This window comes from Pristiophorus japonicus, chromosome 1 (genome assembly GCF_044704955.1).
Source record: "Pristiophorus japonicus isolate sPriJap1 chromosome 1, sPriJap1.hap1, whole genome shotgun sequence".
Taxonomy (NCBI): Eukaryota; Metazoa; Chordata; class Chondrichthyes; family Pristiophoridae; genus Pristiophorus; species Pristiophorus japonicus.
In genome coordinates this window covers 28,043,444-28,064,644 of record NC_091977.1, presented here as the reverse complement: position 1 = coordinate 28,064,644, position 21,201 = coordinate 28,043,444, and the positions used below count along the sequence as shown (strand labels likewise).

Genomic DNA, 21,201 nt, shown 5'->3' with positions numbered 1-21,201 from the left:
CAAACATGCATTTATATAGCCTCCAAAAGCACTTCACAGCCAACGATGCACGTTTTAAGTGTAGCCACTGTTGTAATGTAAGCAAAGTTAGTTTCTATACTAACATAGTGACAAGGGGAATAAGCTCTTAGTATCAGAAATATGTGCAGTTAATGAAAATACTGACATTATTGATATCATGGAAACTCAAGATGGCAAGGAAAGGGCTAAGAAGTGTTCTGCATGGATAGAACTATGAAGCAGGCATTATTGTTGAGCAGACACAAGCGCATCTCTGACAGTAACTTTTGGATTTCCACATTTAGTCGTGCATCTGTCCTCTTCAGAAGCAGTTATGGCATTTGCACATAAATAATGGCGAGCGCCGTTAGCCTAATTGTTATTTTGACAGCAAATTATGAGCCATGGTCATGAGAATTGTGAGGGATTTCAGAGCTTCAAAATAAAGTGGAAAGATCAGGAAAAACCAGAAAGGGAGAGAGTGCAAGCAATTTCATATCGCTGTTTACTGACCGCTATACAAGGCACATCAGTCAGAATCAGAGAGCTGCTCGAATATCAGATTTAGTGTTCAGAACTTAGAATTAGGTGGACAGTTTGGTTTTAGTGAGCAGCGCACACATTTGATATTGTATTAAAAGCTAATGTCAAAAATTGCAGCACAAAGGTGTACAACTTTAGAAGAGCAAGCTTTGGAGCTGGGGATGGAAGAAAGTGAGAAGCAGTACTAGGACATAAAACAGGAGAAAAAGGAAATTCTAAATATTTCAAGACAGGGAAGGAAAATTCTCATGAAAATGAAGCATGACGAGATCAAAAATAATTAATATATATATATTTTAAGGCGAGCTCTTGTGACTTAATAGGTTTACACGTGGAGATGCTGAGCCATAGCAGTGAGCTCCCAGGTTCGCTGAGCTAACTGATGGCCTCAGTGCCAAAGGACTGGGAAAGGTGCTTTAGGGTGGGGGGTGGGGGGGGGGGGGGAGGAGGGAAATAAGGCAGAATTCTCACTCCTAGCCACTATCCAGTGAGCCATGTTAGAAGTGTTCACATTGGGCAAGAACAGAAGCAGGCTTGGTGCTGACGCTGTCTGCAGTGGAGTAACTAGCCTATTGGGGGCTTACACACAAAGCACGTCGAAAAATAAAACTCTGACTCACCTTTCTGGAATACATCAACAGCTGAGTTTCGAGCAGAACAACACGGCTCAGCAGATTATTCCAGTCCCTCGCATCGATAATCACTTTTCCAGCTGTCGCACATTCTAAAGCCTGCAGCTTACTCTGTACCACATCCAGTACCTGGAGCTTCTCCTGGCATTTGGCAATTTGATGCTTAAGCATTCCGATCTCCAGTGCCTGTGACTCCAGTGCCTGTGACTGTCAAGCAACACATAACTAGCACAACTTTCATAAATAACCAAGTGTTGATAACAATAGTTTAATTGTTTATAGAAGCAATGGTTTAAAATGCACCTTCACAACTTCTCCAAGTCCCCCTCCACAAAACTACTCAAGGCTTTTAAATACAATTAATACCATATCGTTGTGCCACGTAAACATCAGCAAACAGATCATCTCCGATTCCAGCAGTGCTCCAGCTCAGATAGCTGCTATGATAATAGTACACGATTAAAATGATAATTCTGGATAAGAAATTAGGTTAATTTACGACTACTATTACAACTGCAAGAAGTTATATATAGCACCTTTAATGTAGAAAAAACATCTCATGGTGCATCAGAGGAAAAAATTAGTTGAGCCAAAGAATGAAATATTAGAAGGATGTCAAAAAAAGGTCACAGAAATCAAAAGCTTTTTACATAGAACTATATACAAATAACATGGAAATAGGCCGATCGCCCAACCATTCCCCATTGTTTATCCTCCACGCAAGTAGCAGTCCAAATCCTGTGTGCCTGCCTTGTTCTCATATTCTCTTGCCCCTCTTTTCTTCAACTACTTATCTAACCTAGTCTTAAATGTTGACATTTAAGTCAACCATTAACTCCAGTAGTGCACTCCACAGTCTCACTACTCTCTGCATAAAAATGTTTCTCCTGCTCCCTGTCCTAAACCTCTTGCATTTAATCTAGTCTATATCCCTTCATTCTAGAAACAGTCTGTTTCTGTACACCCAATCCCATCTCTTAATTTTAAAACACCTCTATCAAAGGTGATTTCCTCTGTTCTACCAAAAGCAAGCCCCAATTTTTCCAAAATCTTTTATATTTATAGTTCCTCACATCAAGCAGTGAATCTGCACTGCGCCCTTTCTTTTCCCCAATATCCATCCTATAGTGTACTTGCAAGTGAATGGAAATTCTGGAAGGAAAAGCAAACAGACAGCGATTGTTAAAGTTTGGTGAAGTTAGGCGCCAGGTGTGCTGGGTGGGAAGATAAGAGAGAAAAAGATGGAGCAGTTGGGATAGCTATAGGCTTATTCACAGGGAGTTCAAGCTCGAGACAGTGCGAGGAAGAATAGGAAAGCAGAAAGGTAGTGATGGGTTAAGGCAGGGATTTGGCAGGGCAAAGTACCAGAGATGGGATAAATGAAAGATGCATGGTCGAGTAACAGGAAGAGGAGAGAATCATAGAAATCCTGGCCAACAACGAGCTATCCAGCCTAATCCCACTTTCCAGCTCTTGGTCCGTAGCCCTGTAGGTTACGGCACTTCAAGTGCACATCTAAGTACTTTTAAAATGTGGTGAGGGTTTCTGCCTCTACCACCCTTTCAGGCAGTGAGTTCCAGATTCCCACCATCCTCTGGGTGAAGATATTTCACCTCAAGTCTCCTCTAAACCTCCTAACAATTACTTTAAATCTATGCCCCCTGGTCGTTGACCCCTTTGCTAAGGGAAATAGGTCCATCCTATCCATGCCCCTCATAATTTTATACACCTCAGCCTCCTCTGTCGCCATGAAACAAAACGCAGCCTATCCAATCTTTCCTCGTAGCTAAGATTCTCCAGTCCAGGCGACATCCTCGTAAATCTCCTCTGTACGCTCTCTAGAGCGATCACATCTTTCCTGTAATGTGGTGACCAGAACAGCACACAGTACTCCAGCTGTGGCCCAACTAGTGTTTTATACAGTTTAAGCATAACCCCCCTACTCTTGTATTCTATGCCTCGGCTAATAAAGGCAAGTATTCCGCATGCCTTCTTAACCACCTTATCTACCTGGCCTGCTACCTTCGGGGATCTGTGGACATGCACTCCCACGTCCCTTTGTTCCTCCACACTTTTCAGTGTCCTACCATTTATTGTGTATTCCCTTGCAGTATTAGCCCTCCCCAAATGCATTACCTCACACTTCTCCGGATTGAATTTCATTTGCCGCTGTTCTGCCCACCTGACCAGTTCATTGATATCTTTCTGTAGTCTACAGCATTCTTTCTCATTATCAATCACACAGCCGATTTTAGTATCATCTGCAAACTTCTTAATCATACAGAAAATAGATGGGCCGGGAAGGGGACAACAACAAAAAAAAAGTAGTAATGGGCGTGAATCAAAATGTACACACCAATGCCCCTGAAGTAAATTTGTGTTACATAGGTATAATAGAAATTACAGATAGAGATATATCATGGTTGTAAAGTGTATAGGGAGGAGACATATGAAATAATCCAAAGTTAAAAGCTTAAGCCCTGTGGTGGGATGAAGTCAACAGCGTGGAGGAGTCAGCTTGGAGTATCCATAAACCAATGCCCAAGTTTGGAGTCAACTGTGGAGAAGGAATGGATCCAGAAGTTGTTCAAGGGGTAGAGTATCAGAGAAGGTGCTGGGAAGAGGTTGTCCATTGGAATCAGAGAAAAAGACTTGCATTTATATGACCTTTCAATACCTCAGGATGTCCCAAAGCGCTTTACAGCCAATGAAGTACTTTTGGAGTATATTCACTGTTGTAAGGTAGGAAACACGGTAGCCATTTTGCACACAGCAAGCTCCCACAAAACAGCAAGGTGACAATAACCAGATAATGGCCAGGACAACGGGGAACCTCCCCTACTCTTCTTCAAAGTAGTTCCATGGGATGTTTTACATCCACCTGAGAGGGTAGACGGGACCTCGGTTTAACATCTCATCTGAAAGACGGCACCTCTGAAAGAGCAGTGCTCCCTCAGCACTGCACTTTGTGCTTAAGTCTCTGGAGTGGGACTTGAACTCACAACTTTCTGACTCAGAGGCTACCCACTGAGCCATGGCAATTAGCCCAAAATGAGGATAAATGAATCAGAGGATAAATTTAACAAATGAGCTTCTTTGTGCTTACAATATTGATTTACATATAAATGATCTACCAGAGCAGTATGCATTGGCATTGCTGAAACATTTGTATGCTTCATTTTTAATTTTCACTGATTTTTTTTATTTTGTTCCCAATTAGATTTTATGTTCTTTCACCTGAAAATCAACAGACTTGCCAACTCATCTGACCTGTTCAAATGCCATTCAATTTTGTATAGCCCTTCCAATTACACATAAAAATGGCATCTGGTGTGGACAAAATGAATTCTTGAGTTATTTTTGTAATGTTGAATTGCAGTCCTCCAAATACTTACCCAGAAATTATAACTACTTCTCACCAGATTTAAAAAAAAAAATCTTACAGTAAAGATAAAATCAAATCAAAGATAACTCGGAGTCAATAATGGAACTTAAAAATCTTCAACATCAATGTTAAATTTCAGAAGATTGAAAAACTCTTCACACATTGTGATTTCTGACACAAGGAACCTACTTAACTATTTTCAAGGTATAATTTTTGAAATTCTGACACTGCAGAGTCTCACTTGACAGGAATGGCGATCAGAGAGTTGGGCGTGGAGGTCAGCCCACTGATTTGCTGCATTCAGGATTTTCCAACCATTAAAACTATGTAATCAGAAGCAAAGGCTGCAGTCTCATTGGGCCGTAATCTTAAACATAACACTCTCCAATTAAGGTATTGAAGAAATTGCCTATGGATTACTTAAAGCTTTAACAACCATTTCCAATACTATTTAAAAGCTTACAGAACAAGTCAAAATTAGTTATAGTGACCCTGCATAATACATTGGTCATACTCCATCTCAAATACTCTAGTTCTGGTCACCTTCCTCTGTCATCTCCCTCTCCTACAACCCACAGGCTTTTAAACCAACTTTTGACACCAGTTACAACTTGTATTTATATAGCGCCTTTACCATAAAACATCCCAAGGCGCTTCACAGGAGTATTACAAGACAAAATAATGTGACACCGAGCCACAGGAGGAGAAATTAAGGAGGTAGGTTTTAAGGAGCGTCTTAAAGGAGAAGAGAGAGGTTGAGGCAGGGAGTTCCAGAGCTTAGGGCCGAGGCAACAGAAGGCACGGCCACCAACGGTTGAACGATTATAACCAGGGATGGTCATGACTAACTGCTTTGTTTTGTCTTTCTTCCTATTAGTTTCCACCTTGATGTTCTGTAGGATTTGCCCTTCATTTAGGTTGTTCAATAAAAACAAACACTTACTTCATGTGAAGCTGGTCGTTCCGTATATTCTCGGAGAACAAACTGTTTGTCTTCAATAACTTCATTTTCAGGACTGGATGAAATGTGAATCGTTTTCATATCGTCACTGGATAAATGACGTTCTACCAAAGGCTTTATCTAAAAAGAAATGGAGCAGTTTATTCCCCATCACTTTCTGTACAACAGATGCAGGTGCACACACACACACGGCACATGAGCATTATGGTGGTACTTCTATAGGGCTGAACCATTGTTGGGCACTCCCAAGCACCAAATGGCTCATGCAGGGAGCACTTGTTGAGAAATCACAGGCCTGCAGTGGCTGATTTTTTTTTGTTCACTAATTTAAATAGATGGAAAATCAGACAGACATTCAGACCCCTGGGCAGCACACCTTGCAAGTATTGTCCTGCGTCAGGAACAACCACCTGAAATAAGCCTGAATGTTCTTCAGTAATATATAATTTAAATACAACTTTGAAATTCAATAGTTTGTTGCAGAATCAGGTTTACATTTTTTTTTAAATTCCGAAGAGAATTTCCCATCAAATTATTACATTAGAAGCATTTGACAAACTTGAAAAGAGAAGGCTGAGGGATGACCTAATTAAGGTCTTTACTTTATCAAAACATTTCATAATTTAAGACTTGGATTTATCTAACACCTTTCACAACCACCGGACACCTCAAAGTACTTTACAGCCAATTTTGGAATGTAGTCACTGCTGTAATGTGGGAATTGCGGCAGCCAAATTGCACACAGCAAGCTCCCACAAACAGCAATGTGAAAATGACCAGATAATCTGGTTTTTGTTACGTTGATTGAGGGATAAATATTGGCCAGGACAGTAGAGAGTGTTTCACTTGTGGGGAAGAGCATGACGAGGGGCCATTACTACAAGATAGTCAGAATAGTATAAATGCATTTAAGGGGCAGTTAGATAAGCATGAGGGAGAAGGGAATAGAGGGTTATGCTGATACAGTTCAATGGGAGGAGGCTCGAGTGGAGCATAAACACTGGCATATATCCTATGTAATCCTATGTAAACAGTTTCAGAATTAATCAGTTTAGTAGCGTAGCACATTTGGGAAAAAAAAAATACCTTGAGAGCACGAGGTAGCTGTGACAGGTCCTTATGAATGCGTACCATAAGAGACTACGCATAAACTATCATATCATATCTTTCAAATGAGACCTCTCAGTCAGGAACTGGAGGCTCAATTTACAGCTGCTTTCAGATTGTTTTTAAATCCTCCTTTTTCTTAGGGGTTCATCTAGAGTCCCTCCCTTTCCTTATGCAGCCCAACTTGTTCCCCACCGACCACGTCCTGTTCTGCCGTGACTGCTTCCTCAAGCAGCTTGAATTTTTTTCAACCGCCCTTGACCAGAAACATATCCCTAATAATTCTACTAGCAAAGTGGATTATCTTCAACTCAGAATACAATTTTATGAACAAATGTAACTGTAACAGATATCTGTTATATATAAAATTTGCTATATGTGGCATATTTCATTAAAAACTTGCATGGGAACCTTGCTCTTGCCGGTGCTGCCTGTAGATGGCGGTGCAATACAAGGTGTACTTAAAGGGTATCCCACCTTGCCTTTCAGATTTATCCAGCTCACTGTCCCACGCAAAGCAGCGGCTATTTGTACAGCTATGTATGTGGTCAGTTTGTTGAACTGCAGTTTGCCTCTGTGGGTTTTGTGGTCCATAGGCCGAGAAATTTGATTGCGCTGCGCCCGTTTCACAGGCGTAAAATAGGCACCCATAGGTCCAATATGGCAGGCGCACTTGCAGTCCTCTCGTGGGATAGGACCTCGGCACTCCTGCAGCTCTGCGTGAGCGCAGAGTCCAGGAGAGATGCAATGCTCTGGAAGCTCCTTTCAATGCTGGCCCCCAGAGCCAAGATAGCAACAGTCTGAACTTCCATGGCAGCAGTGTGAGCTGAGTATATCTTTGCAATGAATAAAATTTGCCTCCCTCCTGTTAATTTATGTGGGCTCAATTTTTCCACATCATCTTTCCAATAAACGTATGCAGAAATTTAACATTTTAAATATCTTTGTAGATAAAAAAAAATGTATTAAATCCCATTATTAATTTTCTCTGGGTAGACGAGATAAATTCAGAATTAATTTTAGTTCCAAGATATAAATATTTCAATTTTTTGGCCTGTTTTTCCTGTCTGGGGATTAGCTTTGCACCCATTTGAGGTTTTTTTTGTAGTTTTCCCCCGTGTTTAAAGTTTTGTGGTATGGAAATAGTGCCTGACTGTTGCTGGGTAGATTAGATTATGTTTTTGGTGCCATTCTGTCTACTGCTTCCTTACCAATCCCCAGATGTTTTCTGCTGGAATAGGAACAATTCTGAATCCCCTCAATTTGTGTGCTTTCAATATTTTAGCATGTTTACATTCCTGTACATAAATGTATAAATTTCATACATTTTAAAATAATTCTTTATAGATAACAATTTTACAGAGAAATCTGTTTTACATGTGCTCCAATAACCTGTTCCTTTGTCGCCAGAGTTGTGATTGGCAAAATTATGGAGTCGCGTTGGGTGTAGTTAATTCATTAATTTTAGTACTGAATTATGATTTCAAGCTGTGATGCAATTATCTCCCTGCAACCCTACTTTGCCTGAAGACTACACTTGGTCTTAATTCTCCATATGCAACGCCACAGGAGATTAATCAGTTTAATATATGCGCTGTAGCTAAGCTAAGAGAGTTTGACGAGATTTTAGACACAAAGGTGCCTGCTTCAGTTGCAAATAGCTTTGGCACTCATTATCCTCCCAGTCACTATACATCGTGTAGAGGCAGACAGTCCTTCCCGATTTTCAGAGTTCCTATCCTTACCATAGCCACAATAAATACATTATATTCAAAAAAATTAAGCACTAATTGGCACAAAAAAAAGCCAAGGGAGGGTGGGAGGAATGAGGAATATTCTTTTTACACGGCGAGTTATGATCTGGAATGACTGCCTGAAAGGGTGGTGGAAGCAGATTAATAGTAACTTTCAAAAAAGGTAATTGGATATATTCTTTAAAAAAATGAACACATTCGCAGGGCTATGGAGAAAGAGCAGGGGAGTGAGAGTGAGCAGCGTGCAGCGGCCCAGCCCAGAAATCGGCACGGTCCCGGCCTGTAAGACCATCAGCAGGCCGGGGCCATCAGAGGGAGCAGCGTGCGGTGGCATACCACTTCAGGAGGGCGACGGCTGCAAAGTCAGGTGCAGATTGCAGTGCAGGCAGGCACAGCAGGAGGGGCAAAGGAGCGGCAAGAATTTGTAGAAGGAAGTGACTGGGGCCCAGGAGAGGCGTGAGTCTGGGGCCCAGAAGAGGCGTGGGCCCAGGGGCAGCACGGGCCAGCCCACACTGCTATATGTGCGCGCACCCGGTCCGTGCAGCAGAGCTGGTCTTCAGTCGTCTTGGTTAATCCTTGCCACTGGACCAAGACCTAGCTCGGTCAAGCCCATGTGGTGGCTGGTGTGCAATGGCAACCACACGTTTTAAAAAAAACCATGCACAGGCATCTTCCACCCTTCAACATGTAGTTCGGGATCTGGAAGATTAGGTCCTTCATTGAAACACCTGTGAACTCATTCCTTTTTGGCATGGAAGCAAGTCATCCTCGCTTCGAGGGACTGCCTATGATGATGATGATGGGACTAATTGAATAGCTCTTTCAAAGAGCCAGCACAAGCAGGATGTGCCAAATGTCCTCCTTCTGTGTTGTATGACTCAATTATTTTAAATACAATCAAGTAAATTTCTATTGAAGGGTTTCAGTTACACAAGCTAATATGCTTGTCATTCTAAAACAATGTATCCTCCAACTTAATGTGAGTAATGCTGTAGGAGATCGGCTATATATAATATATATATATATTTAGCTAAATTATAAAAAGAAAAATCAGATGCTTGCTCACACTTCCTGTTTGTCACATTTGGAGCATCAGATTGAAAAGTAAAACAGCAACAAACTGAACTGAACAGAAATATTTGTAGGAAAAACTAGAAATCAAGAATTTTTAAGGAATATAAACAGAAAATGTTGGAAATACTCAGCAGGTATGGCAGCATCTGTGGCGAGAGAATCAGAGTTGAATGTTTCAGGTCTGTGACCTTCTGTCAGAAATGGAAAATGTTATAGAGTCAACAGGTTTTAAGCAAGCAGAGAGACAGGGAAGGGGGGGGGGGATGGGTGGGGAGGAAAGAACAAAAAGGGAAGATCTGCGATAGGGTGGGAAGCAATAACAAAAGGGATGATAGTGCAAGACAAAAGAGAGTGGTAATGGGACAAGAAAAGAAACCAAGATGGGTCCAGAGGAGGGGTAAATGGCAACAGCAGAACCATTACCAACACCTGCTGTCCGAAAAAGTGGGAGCAGTGGTTATGATCGGACGAAGGGTTGTCGACCCAAAACGTTAACTGTTTTTCTCTCCACAGATGCTGTCTGACCCGCTGAGATTTACAGCATTCTCTGCTTTTTTTCCAGATTCCAGCATCCGCAGTATTTTTGCTTTTGTATTGTGGTTATGATCTGAAATTGTGGAATTTTTATGTTGAGTCCGGAAGGCTGTAAAGTGCCTAATCGAATAAGGAGGTGCCGTTCCTCGAGTGTCACTGGAGCAGTGTAGGAGGCCGAGGACAGAGTGGGACAGAGTGAGAATTAAAATGGAAAGCAAATGAAAGCTCAGGGTTACGCTTACGAACTGAACAGATGTATTCAGCAAAGTGATCACTCAATCTGCATTTGGGTTCCCCAAAGTAGAGGAGACCGCATTGTGAGCAGCGAATACAGTATACTAAATTGAAAGTACAAGTAAATCGGTATTTCACCCGGAAGGTGTGTTTCACCTGGCTGTTGAAAGGATTTTTTGGCACACTTCGATTTGTTTTGCGCAGTTGCTGATAGCTTTCCCTAACTAACTAAAAACAGAACTTTGTGATTCGGTGTCTTTTTTTTCAAATCAATGCAAATTGAACTCCTGTGGGATTGCTCATACACACATTTCCATTTTCCCTTACATTCCTCCTAGTTACAGTCGAACAGCAGCATTATTCGGCAGCACTGTGGAGAAGGAGCCGTTTCCCTGCCCCTGCTTAAAATCTATTACATCTCTAACTTTTCCAGTTCTGATGAAGGGTCATCGACCTGAAATGTTAACTCTGTTTCTCTCTCCACAGACGCTGCCTGACCCACTGAGCATGTCAAGCACTTTGTTTTCTTTCAGCAGCCATGTTGCTTTCTGAGCCAACCAAACAGAATTTAAAACATAATGCAAATAAATAAGTGATTCATTCCATAAGAACATGAGAACATAAGAATTAGGAACAGGAGTAGGCCATCTAGCCCCTCGAGCCTGCTCCGCCATTCAATAAGATCATGGCTGATCTGGCCGTGGACTCAGCTCCACTTACCCGCTCGCTCCCCGTAACCCTTAATTACCTTATTGGTTAAAAATCTATCTATCTGTGATTTGAATACATTCAATGAGCTAGCCTCAACTGCTTCCTTGGGCAGAGAATTCCACAGATTCACAACCCTTTGGGAGAAGAAATTCCTTCTCAACTCGGTTTTAAATTGGCTCCCCCGTATTTTGAGGCTGTGCCCCCTAGTTCTAGTCTCCCCGACCAGTGGAAACAACCTCCCTGCCTCTATCTTGTCTATCCCTTTCATGATTTTAAATGTTTCTATAAGATCACCCCTCATCCTTCTGAACTCCAACGAGTAAAGACCCAGTCTACTCAATCTATCATCATAAGGTAACCTCCTTATCTCCGGAATCAGCCTAGTGAATCGTCTCTGTACCCCCTCCAAAGCTAGTATATCTTTCCCTTAAGTAAGGTGACCAAAACTGCACGCAGTACTCCAGGTGCAGCCTTACCAATACCCTATACACTTGCAGCAGGACCTCCCTGCTTTTGTACTCCATCCCTCTCGCAATGAAGGCCAACATTCCATTTGCCTTCCTGATTACCTGCTGCACCTGCAAACTAACTTTTTGGGATTCATGCACAAGGACCAAAAAGAGTTTCATGCACAAGGACCCCCAGGTCTCTCTGCACCTCAGCATTTTGTAATTTCTCTCCATTCAAATAATATTCTCTATGACTGTTTTTTTTTCCCCAAGGTGTATGACCTCACACTTTCCGACAATGTATTCCATCTGCCAAACCTTAGCCCATTCGCTTAACCTATCCAAATCTCTTTGCAGCCTCTGTGTCCTCTACACAACCTGCTTTTCCACTAATCTTTGTGTCATCCGCAAATTTTGTTACACTACACTCTGTCCTCTCTTCCAGGTCATCTATGTATATTGTAAACAGTTGTGGTCCCAGCACCGATCCCTGTGGCACACCACTAACCACCGATTTCCAACCCGAAAAGGACCCATTTATCCCGACTCTCTGCTTTCTGTTCGCCAGCCAATTCTCTATCCATGCTAATACATTTCCTCTGACTCCGCGTACCTCTATCTTCTGCAGTAACCTTTTGTGTGGCACCTTATCAAATGCCTTTTGGAAATCTAAATACACCACATCCATCGGTACACCTCCATCCACGATGCTCGTTATATCCTCAAAGAATTCCAGTAAATTAGTTAAACATGATTTCCCCTTCATGAATCCATGTTGCGTCTGCTTGATTGCATTATTCCTATCTAGATGTCCCACTATTTCTTCCTTAATGATAGTTTCAAGCATTTTCCCCACTACAGATGTTAAACTAACTGGCCTATAGTTACCTGCCTTTTGCCTGCCCCCTTTTTTTAAACAGAGGTGTTACATTAGCTGCTTTCCAATCCGCTGGTACCTCCCCAGAGTCCAGAGAATTTTGGTAGATTATAACGAATGCATCTGCTATAACTTCGGCCATCTCTTAATACCCTGGGATGCATTTCATCAGGACCAGGGGACTTGTCTACCTTGAGTCCCATTAGCCTGTCCAGCACTACCCAGATAGTGATAGTGATTGTCTCAAGGTCCTCCCTTCCCACATTCTTGTGACCAGCAATTTTTGGCATGGTTTTTGTGTCTTCCACTGTGAAGATTAAAGCAAAATAATTGTTTAAGGTCTCAGTCATTTCCACATTTCCCATTATTAAATCCTCCTTCTCATCTTCTAAGGGACCAACATTTACTTTAGTCACTCTTTTCCGTTTTATATATCTGTAAAAGCTTTTACTATCTGTTTTTATGTTTTGCGCAAGTTTACCTTCGTAATCTATCTTTCCTTTCTTTATTGCTTTTTTAGTCATTCTTTGCTGTTGTTTAAAATTTTCCCAATCTTCTAGTTTCCCACTAACCTTGGCCACCTTATACGCATTGGTTTTTAATTTGATACTCTCCTTTATTTCCTTGGTTATCCACGGCTGGTTATCCCTTCTCTTACTGCCCTTCTTTTTCACTGGAATATATTTTTGTTGCGCAATGTGAAAGAGCTCCTTAAAAGTCCTCCATTGTTCCTCAATTGTGCCACCGTTTAGTCTGTGTTTCCAGTCTACTTTAGCCAACTCTGCCCTCATCCCACTGAAGTCCCCTTTGTTTCAGCATAGTATGCTCGTTTGAGACACTACTTCCTCACCCTCAATCTGTATTACAAATTCAACCATACTGTGATCACTCATTCCGAGAGGATCTTTTACTGGGAGATCGTTTATTTTTCCTGTCTCATTACACAGGACCAGATCTAAGATAGCTTGCTCCCTTGTAGGTTCTGTTACATACTGTTCTAAGAAACAATCCCTTATGCAGTCTATGAATTCCTCCTCCCGGCTACCCCGTGCGATTTGATTTCACCAATCGATATGTAGGTTAAAATCCCCCATGACTACTGCCGTTCCTTTTTCAGATGCCTCCGTTATTCCCTTGAATATTGCCCTCCCCACCGTGAAGTTATTATTTGGGGGCCTATAAACTACGTCCACCAGTGACTTTTTTCTCTTACTATCTCTAATCTCCACCCACAATGATTCAACATTTTGTTCATTAGAGCCAATATCATCTCTCACAACTGCCCTGATATCATCCTTTATTAACAGAGCTACCCCACCTCCTTTCCCTTCTTGTCTATCTTTCCGAATCGTCAGATACCCCTGTATGTTTAATTCCCAGTCTTGGCCACCCTGCAACCATGTTTCTGTAATGGCCACCAAATCATACCCATTTGTAATGATTTGTGCCGTCAACTCATTTACTTTATTTCGAATGCTGCGTTTAGGTAGAGTGTTTTAATCCTTGTTTTTAAACCATGATTTTTAGTTTTGACCCCTCCTGCAGCCCCTTTATATTCAGTGGCCCTTTTTGTTTTTTGCCTTGGGTTTCTCTGCCCTCCACTTTTACTCATCTCCTTTCTGTCTTTTGCTTTTGTCTCCTTTTTGTTTCCCTCTGTCTCCCTGCATTGGTTCCCATCCCCCTGGCGTATTAGTTTAACTCCTGCCCAACAGCACCAGCAAACACTCCCCCGAGGACATTGTTTCCGGTCCTGCCCAGGTGCAGACCGTCCGGTTTGTACTGGTCCCACCTCCCCCAGAACCGGTTCCAATGCCCCAGGAATCTGAATCCCTCCCTGCTGCACCACTGCTCAAGCCACGTATTCATCTGCGCTATCCTGCGATTCCTACTCTGACTAGCACGTGGCACTGGTAGCAATCCCGAGATTACTACTTTTGAGGTCCTACTTTTTAATTTAGCTCCTAGCTCCTTATATTCGTCTCGTAGGACCTCATCCCTTTTTTTTTTTACCTATGTTGTTGGTACCAATGTGCACCACGACAACTGGCTGTTCTCCCTCCCTTTTTAGAATGTCCTGCACCCGCTCCGAGACATCCTTGACCCTTGCACCAGGGAGGCAACATACCATCCTGGATTCTCGGTTGCGGCCGCAGAAACGCCTATCTATTTCCCTTAAATTGAATCCCCGATCACTATCGCTCTCCCACTCTTTTTCCTGCCCTCCTGTGCAACAGAGGCCGCCACGGTGCCATGAACTTGGCTGCTGCTGCCCTCCCCTGATGAGTCATCCCCCTCAACAGTACTCAAAGCAGTGTATCTGTTTTGCAGGGGGATGACCGCAGGGGACCCCTGCACTACCTTCCTTGCACTACTCTTCCTGCTGGTCTTCCATTCCCTAGCTGGCTGTGGACCCTTCACCTGCGGTAAGACCAACTCGCTACACGTGCTACTCACGTCATTCTCAGCATCGTGGATGCTCCAGAGTGAATCCACCCTCAGCTCCAATTCCGCAACGCGGTCCGTCAGGAGCTGGAGGCGGATACACTTCCTGGAAGTGTCCCTGCCTTCCCACATGGTACAGGAGGAGCATATCACATGACCGAGCTCTCCTGCCATGCCTTAACCCTTAGATACACTTAAATTGGCAACAACAATGTTAATAGGTTACTTACTGATATAAAAAAGAAAAAGAAAAGCTACTCACCAATCACCAGCCAATCACTTACCCCCTTGGCTGTGACGTCACCTTTTGATTTCTTTCAACTACATTTTTTGCAGCTGCACAAGCTGGGCCTCTCCTCGCACCTGGGCCTTTATAGGCCGCTCCGACACCACGCACTCCAGCCTCTCGGACTGCCGCCGCTTCTCCACGCACCTGGGCCTTTATAGGCCGCTCCGACACCACGCACTCCCGCCTCTCAGACTGCCGCCGCCTCTCCACGCACTTGGGCCTTTATAGGCCGCTCCGACACCATGCACTCCCGCCGCCTCTCCACGCACCTGGGCCTTTATAAGCCGCTCCGACACCACGCACTCCCGCCTCTCGGACTGCCGCCGCCTCTCCATGCACCATTCCAAATAGATTTTTTTTAAACTAGTAAGTTGGCTATAAATGATTTAAAATCCCTCAAAATCATGTTTTTCTTCAAGATGGTTATTTATGTTGCAGAGGCCTGGGATTTCAATGATTGCTCATAGGCCTAATTGTTGGACTATGTTGGCAGTCCCTTAAAATTGTGTCTGTCACATATGCATGGCGAGTGGTCCAATTTTCAATGCATGCAAGATCATTGCCTCGGACTCCTCTTGAACATTGCCGTATAAAATTTTAGTATACTTCAATGATTATTTTTTAATGAAAAATAAAACATCTATTACAAATGCAACCAATGCAATTAATAGACAAGATAATTGGAGGTGCTAGTATCAAACCTCATTAGAGAGAAGGCAAGGGGAATGGAGATGAAGATTGAAATCATCGAGCGACTTACAGGGGAGGATAAAGAAAAAACGGAAGCACATGTCATATATCAACGGCTAAATACTGTAGAATCTCTGGAGGAATATAGAAAGTTTAGAGGTAAAATTAAAAAGGATATTAGGAATGCTAAGACAGCATGAAAATTCTTGGCAAGTAAAATTAAGGAAAACCCAAAGATGTTCTACAAATATATTAAGCGCAAGAGGATAACTAAAGAAAGGGTAGGGCCTATTGGAGACCAAAAGGGTAATCTCTGCATGGAGGCGGAAGATGTTGGTATAGTTCTTGATAAATACTTTGCATCTGTTTTCACAAAGGAAAGGGGCAATGCAGATACTGCTCTTGAGCAGGAGTGTGAAATTCTGGATGAAATAAACAGAGAGGAAGTATTAAAGGGCTTAGCAGCTTTGAAAGTTGGCAAGTCCCCAGGCCCAGATGAAATGCATCCCAGGCTGTTGAACGAAGCAAAAGAGAAAATAGCAAAGGCCTTGACCATCATTTTTGTAATGTATATAATGGCTCGAAAGACTTGTTATTGTAAGCTCAATCAGGTGCAAACCTGGTTCAACTTCGCGCCCAAAGTGTCACATGACACGGTACTCGCTCTTATATACCAGGGCCCGCGCGTACAGCCCGATGACCTCCAACAGTGGGGCCCCCTGGTGTCTAGTAACCCCAAGCATCAATGCATAATTTTCCAGTCCTCTTTGGATTTAGGCATGGTGCCGGAGGACTGCTAATGTAGTACCCTTGTTTAAGAAGGGAGAAATGGATGGCAGAGTAATTACAGGCCTGTCAGCCTAATCTCAGTGGTGGGAAAATTATTGGAAAAAATCCTGAAAGACAGGATAAATCTACATTTAGAAAAGCAAGGATTAATCAGGAACAGTCAGCGCGGATTTGTTAAGGGTAGATCGTTTCTGGTTAGCTTGATCGAATTTTGAGAGGAGGTAACCAGGAGTGTTGATGAGGGTAGTGCACACGATGTAGTGTATATGGACTGTAGCAAAACTTTTGATAAGGTCTCACATGGCAGACTGGTCACGAAGATAAAAGCCCATGGCATCCAGGTCAAAGTGGCAAGTTGGATCTAATATTGGCTTAGAGGTTGGAAGCAAAGGGTAATGGTTGATGGATGTTTGTGTGACTGGAAGGATGTTTCCAGTGGGGTTCCGCAGGACTCAGTACTGGTTCCCTTGCTTTTTGTGGTAGACATCAATGATCTAGATTTGAATATAGGAGGTATGATTAAAAAGTTTGCAGGTGACACTAAAATTGGGTGTGTGGTTGATAATGAAGAGGAAAGTCATGGACTGCAGGAGGATACCAATCTCCTGGTCAGATGGGCAGAACAGTGGCAAATGGAATTTAATTTGGAGAAGTGTGAGGTAAAGCACTTAGAAACATAGAAATTTACAGCGCAGAAGGAGGCCATTTCAGTCCATCGTGTCCATGCCGGCCGAAAGAGCCACACAGCTCTTGGTCAGCAACCCTGAAGGTTACATATAAACCTATGAACAATGAAGAAAAGGTGAAGAGCACCCAGTCCAACCAGTCCGCCTCTCACAACTGCGACGCCCCTTATACTGAAACATTCTACACTCCACCCCAACCGGAGTCATGGGATCTCCTGGGAGAGGCAAAAAGCAGATTAAAAACCCAGGCCAATTTAGGGAGAAAAAAAAAAATCTGGGAAAATTCCTTTACGAACCATCCAGGCGATTGAAACTAGTCCAGGAGATCACCCTGGCCGTATTAGATTCCCTGCAGTACTTACCATTATATCTGCGCCAGCCAACAAAAGATCATCCAGTCTAATCCCAATTACCAGCACCAGGTCCGTAACCCTGCAGGTTATGGCACTTTAAGTGCCCATCCAACCATCTCTTAAAAGTGGTGAGGGTTTCTGCATCCACCACTCTTCCAGGCATCGAGTTCCAGATCCCCACAACCCTCTGTTTAAAGAAGACCGCCCTCAAATCTTCCTCCACCAACCACCTTAAAACTATGCCCCCTCATAATAGACCCCTCCACCAATGGAAATAGACCCTTACTATCCACTATGTCCAGGCTCCTCAATATTTTGTACACCTCAATGAGGTCTCCTCTCAACCTCCTCTGTTCCAATGAGAACAAACCCAGCCTATCCACTCTGTCCTCATAACTAAGATTCTCCATTCCTGGCAGCATCCTAGTAAATCTCCTCTGCACCCTCTCTAGTGCAATCACGTCCTTCCTATAATGCGGTGACCAGAACTGCAAGCAGTACTCCAGCTGTGGCCTAACCAAAGTATTATACAATTTAAGCATAACCTCCCTGCTCTTATATTCTATGCCTCAACCAATAAAGGCAAGCATTCCGTATGTCTTCTTAACCACCTTATCCACCTGGCCTGCTACTTTCAGGGATCTGTGGACAAGCACTCCAAGGTCCCTTTGTTCATCTACATTATTAAGTGGCCTACCACTTAATATGTATACCCTTTCCTTATTAGCCCTCCCAAAGTGCATCACCTCACACTTCTCTGACTTAAATTCCATTTGCCACTGCTCTGCCCACCTGACCAGTAGATTGATATCCTCCTGCAGCCCATGACTTTCCTCTTCATTATCAACCACAGAGCCAATTTTAGTGTCGTCTGCAAACTTCTTAATCATACTCCCTATATTCAAATCTAAATTGTTGATATATACGACAAAAAGCAAGGGACCCAGTACTGAGGGCTAATAAGGAAAGGGTATACACATTAAACGGTAGGCCACGTAATAGTGTAGATGAACAAAGGGACCTTGGAGTGCACATCCACAGATCCCTGAAAGTAACAGACCAGGTAGATAAGGTGGTTAAGACGACAAATAGAATGCTTGCCTTTATTGGCTGAGGCATAGAATACAAGAGCAGGGAGGCTATGCTTAAATTGTATAATACTCTGGTTAGGCCACAGCTGGAATACCGCATGCAGTTCTGGTCACCATCTTGTAGGAAGGACATGACATGATTACATTGGAGAGGGTGCAGAGAAGATTTACGAGGATGCGGTCTGGAATGGAGAATCTTAGCTATGGAGACAGATTGGATAGGCTGGGTTTGTTCTCCTTGGAACAAAGGAAGCTGAGGGGAGACCTCATTGAGGTGTATAAAATTTTGAGTGGCCTGGATATAGTGGATAGCAAGGGCCTATTTCCCTTGGTGGAGAGATCAATTACAGGGCGCATAGTTTTAAGGTGGTTGGCAGAAGGTTTAGATGTGATTTGAGGGAAAGCTTCTTCACGCAGAGGGTTGTGGGGGTCTGGAACTCACTGCCTGGAAGGGTGGTAGAGACAGAAACCCTCACCACATTTAAAAGGTGCCTGGAAGCGCACTTGAAATGCCGTAACCTGCAGGGTTACAGACCTAGAGCTGGTAAGTGGAATTAGACTGGATAACCTTTGTTGGCTGACGCAGATATGATGGCAAGTACTTCAGGGAATCTAATACGACCAGAGTGATCTCTTGGACTAGTTTTGATCACCTGGATGGGTCGGCAAGGAATTTTCCCAGATGTGTTTCCCAATTGGCCTGGGTTTTTATGTTTTTTTGCCTCTCCAGGGAGATCACATGGCTCCGGTTGGGGTGGAGTGTAAAATATTGCGATGCATGGAGTAACGCAGTTGTGTGGGGCGGATTGGTTGGGCCGGATGCTCTTTACCTGTCCGCCATTGTTTATATGTAACCTTCAGGGCTGCTGGCTGAGGGCCATGAGGCTCTTTGTCGGCCGGTGCGGACACAATGGGCTGAAATGGCCTCCTTCTGCACTGTAGATTCTACATTTCTATGCGGAGTCACTCAGTGCATCGGCTGACAGCGGAAAGGAAGGAAAATATCTCAGCGAGAAACTCAGAATGGTGCTTGGAGATATGGTAGACGAGGATTTTAAAAGTGAAACCAGGGATGAAACTGTTATGTAAGCAACACCTTGTAACCAGCATTCTACTGCCACCAGAGGGCGCATCTGTTAGAGACTCAAGGGATCCCAGCATCCCTTGAGAGCACTGTATATAAGCAAGCCTCCCATGCTGTGCCAGCACTCTGGAGTCAGAATAAAGAGACTAAGGTCACACTTACTCAAATTTACAGTACTCAGTCACATTGCTTTATTTGAGACATAACAGAAACGAGGTGAGGTGCTCAAAAGGAGAAGGAACCAGAGGAAGGGGATAAAAGCCACACCACCACCTTGGCAACATGGTTATAGGGAGGATTCAGTAAGAGGCAAGGTATTCCCACCCATCAGTTAAAGTGAGATATCAATGCAATCATCCACAATGAGGACATGGACAGCAAGACCTTAGTTAGGCTGCAATTGGATTATTATAATTATAGAGTGTTTATTCTGACTCCAGAGCGCTGGCTACAAGGTGTTATATACATAACAGTTTCATCCCTAGTTTCCTATCTCCAAGTTTGCAGATGACACTAAACTGGGTGGCGGTGTGAGCTGTGAGGGGGACACTAAGAGGCTGCACCTCAGATTCTTCACTCAGAGTTGTTAACCTGTGGAATTCCTTGCCGCAAAGAGTTGTTGATGCCAGTTCACTGGATATATTCAAGAGGGAGTTAGATATGGCCCTTACGGCTAAGGGGATCAAGGGGTATGGAGAGAAAGCAGGAAATGGGTACTGAGGGAATGATCAGCCATGATCTTATCGAATGGTGGTGCAGGCTCGAAGGGCCGAATGGCCTACTCCTGCACCTATTTTCTATGTTTCTATGTTTTAGACATCCTATAATAGGAAGTATATAAAAGTTTCAGCACAGATTCACTAAACGGTTCCCAGTGATAAGGGATTACAGTTGTGACGAGAGATTTAAGAAGTTATACATTTAGATTTTTATTCCACAAAAACAGAGACAGATTATGAAGAGTTATAATGAGATAAATATTGGTAGATTATTTCTACTGGTTAGAGATGGTAATGAGAGGACACCCGGCGCAGACACGACGGGCAGAAATGGCCTCCTTCTGTGCTGTAAATTTCTATAACAAAAAGAATTAAAGGGGAAGTATTAAAAAGTTTCTTTCCAGAGGGTGAATAGGATTTGGAATTTTGTGCCACAAACCATTGTTGAAGCAGTCCATAAATTCTTTCCAAAATAAATTATATAATTAGGAAATTAAAAAAAGATAGGAACCGAATAGGTGAGTGAATATGGACACGGTTGCTCATGTGGTGACAAGCACAAGGATGGTCTCGATGGGACAAATGACCAGTTTCTGTGTCGCAAACTTCTCCAATTTTGTAAGTAAAATACACTGATACTTACTGTTACCTTTGGTGCAGACGGTAAGGGATCAGGAATTAGTCCTTCACATTTTAATCGTGACTGAATTTTTACAGGACAACTTGAATTTTTATTTGGGTGTGCCTTGACCTGAAATAAAAAGAAAATAGAATTGTTTTCTCATGGTTAGCATCCT

The 21,201-nt window shown here is 43.0% G+C and overlaps 1 protein-coding gene across 3 annotated transcripts in view; it reads right to left on the bottom strand.

Annotated features, from left to right (window-relative positions):
* cep44 (centrosomal protein 44) overlaps positions 1-21,201 on the bottom strand; it is an 84,134-nt gene that overhangs the window by 21,648 nt on the left and 41,285 nt on the right. For 2 of the 3 annotated variants that reach the window (XM_070896311.1, XM_070896400.1), the window contains exons 5-7: positions 21,048-21,155; positions 5,504-5,641; positions 1,164-1,382 (exon numbers count right to left, since the gene is read on the bottom strand). In XM_070896311.1, the coding sequence (XP_070752412.1) occupies positions 1,164-1,382; positions 5,504-5,641; positions 21,048-21,155 (465 nt within the window). The remainder of the gene's footprint in view (positions 1-1,163; positions 1,383-5,503; positions 5,642-21,047; positions 21,156-21,201) is intronic. The other variant, XM_070896490.1, reaches the window with a different exon arrangement.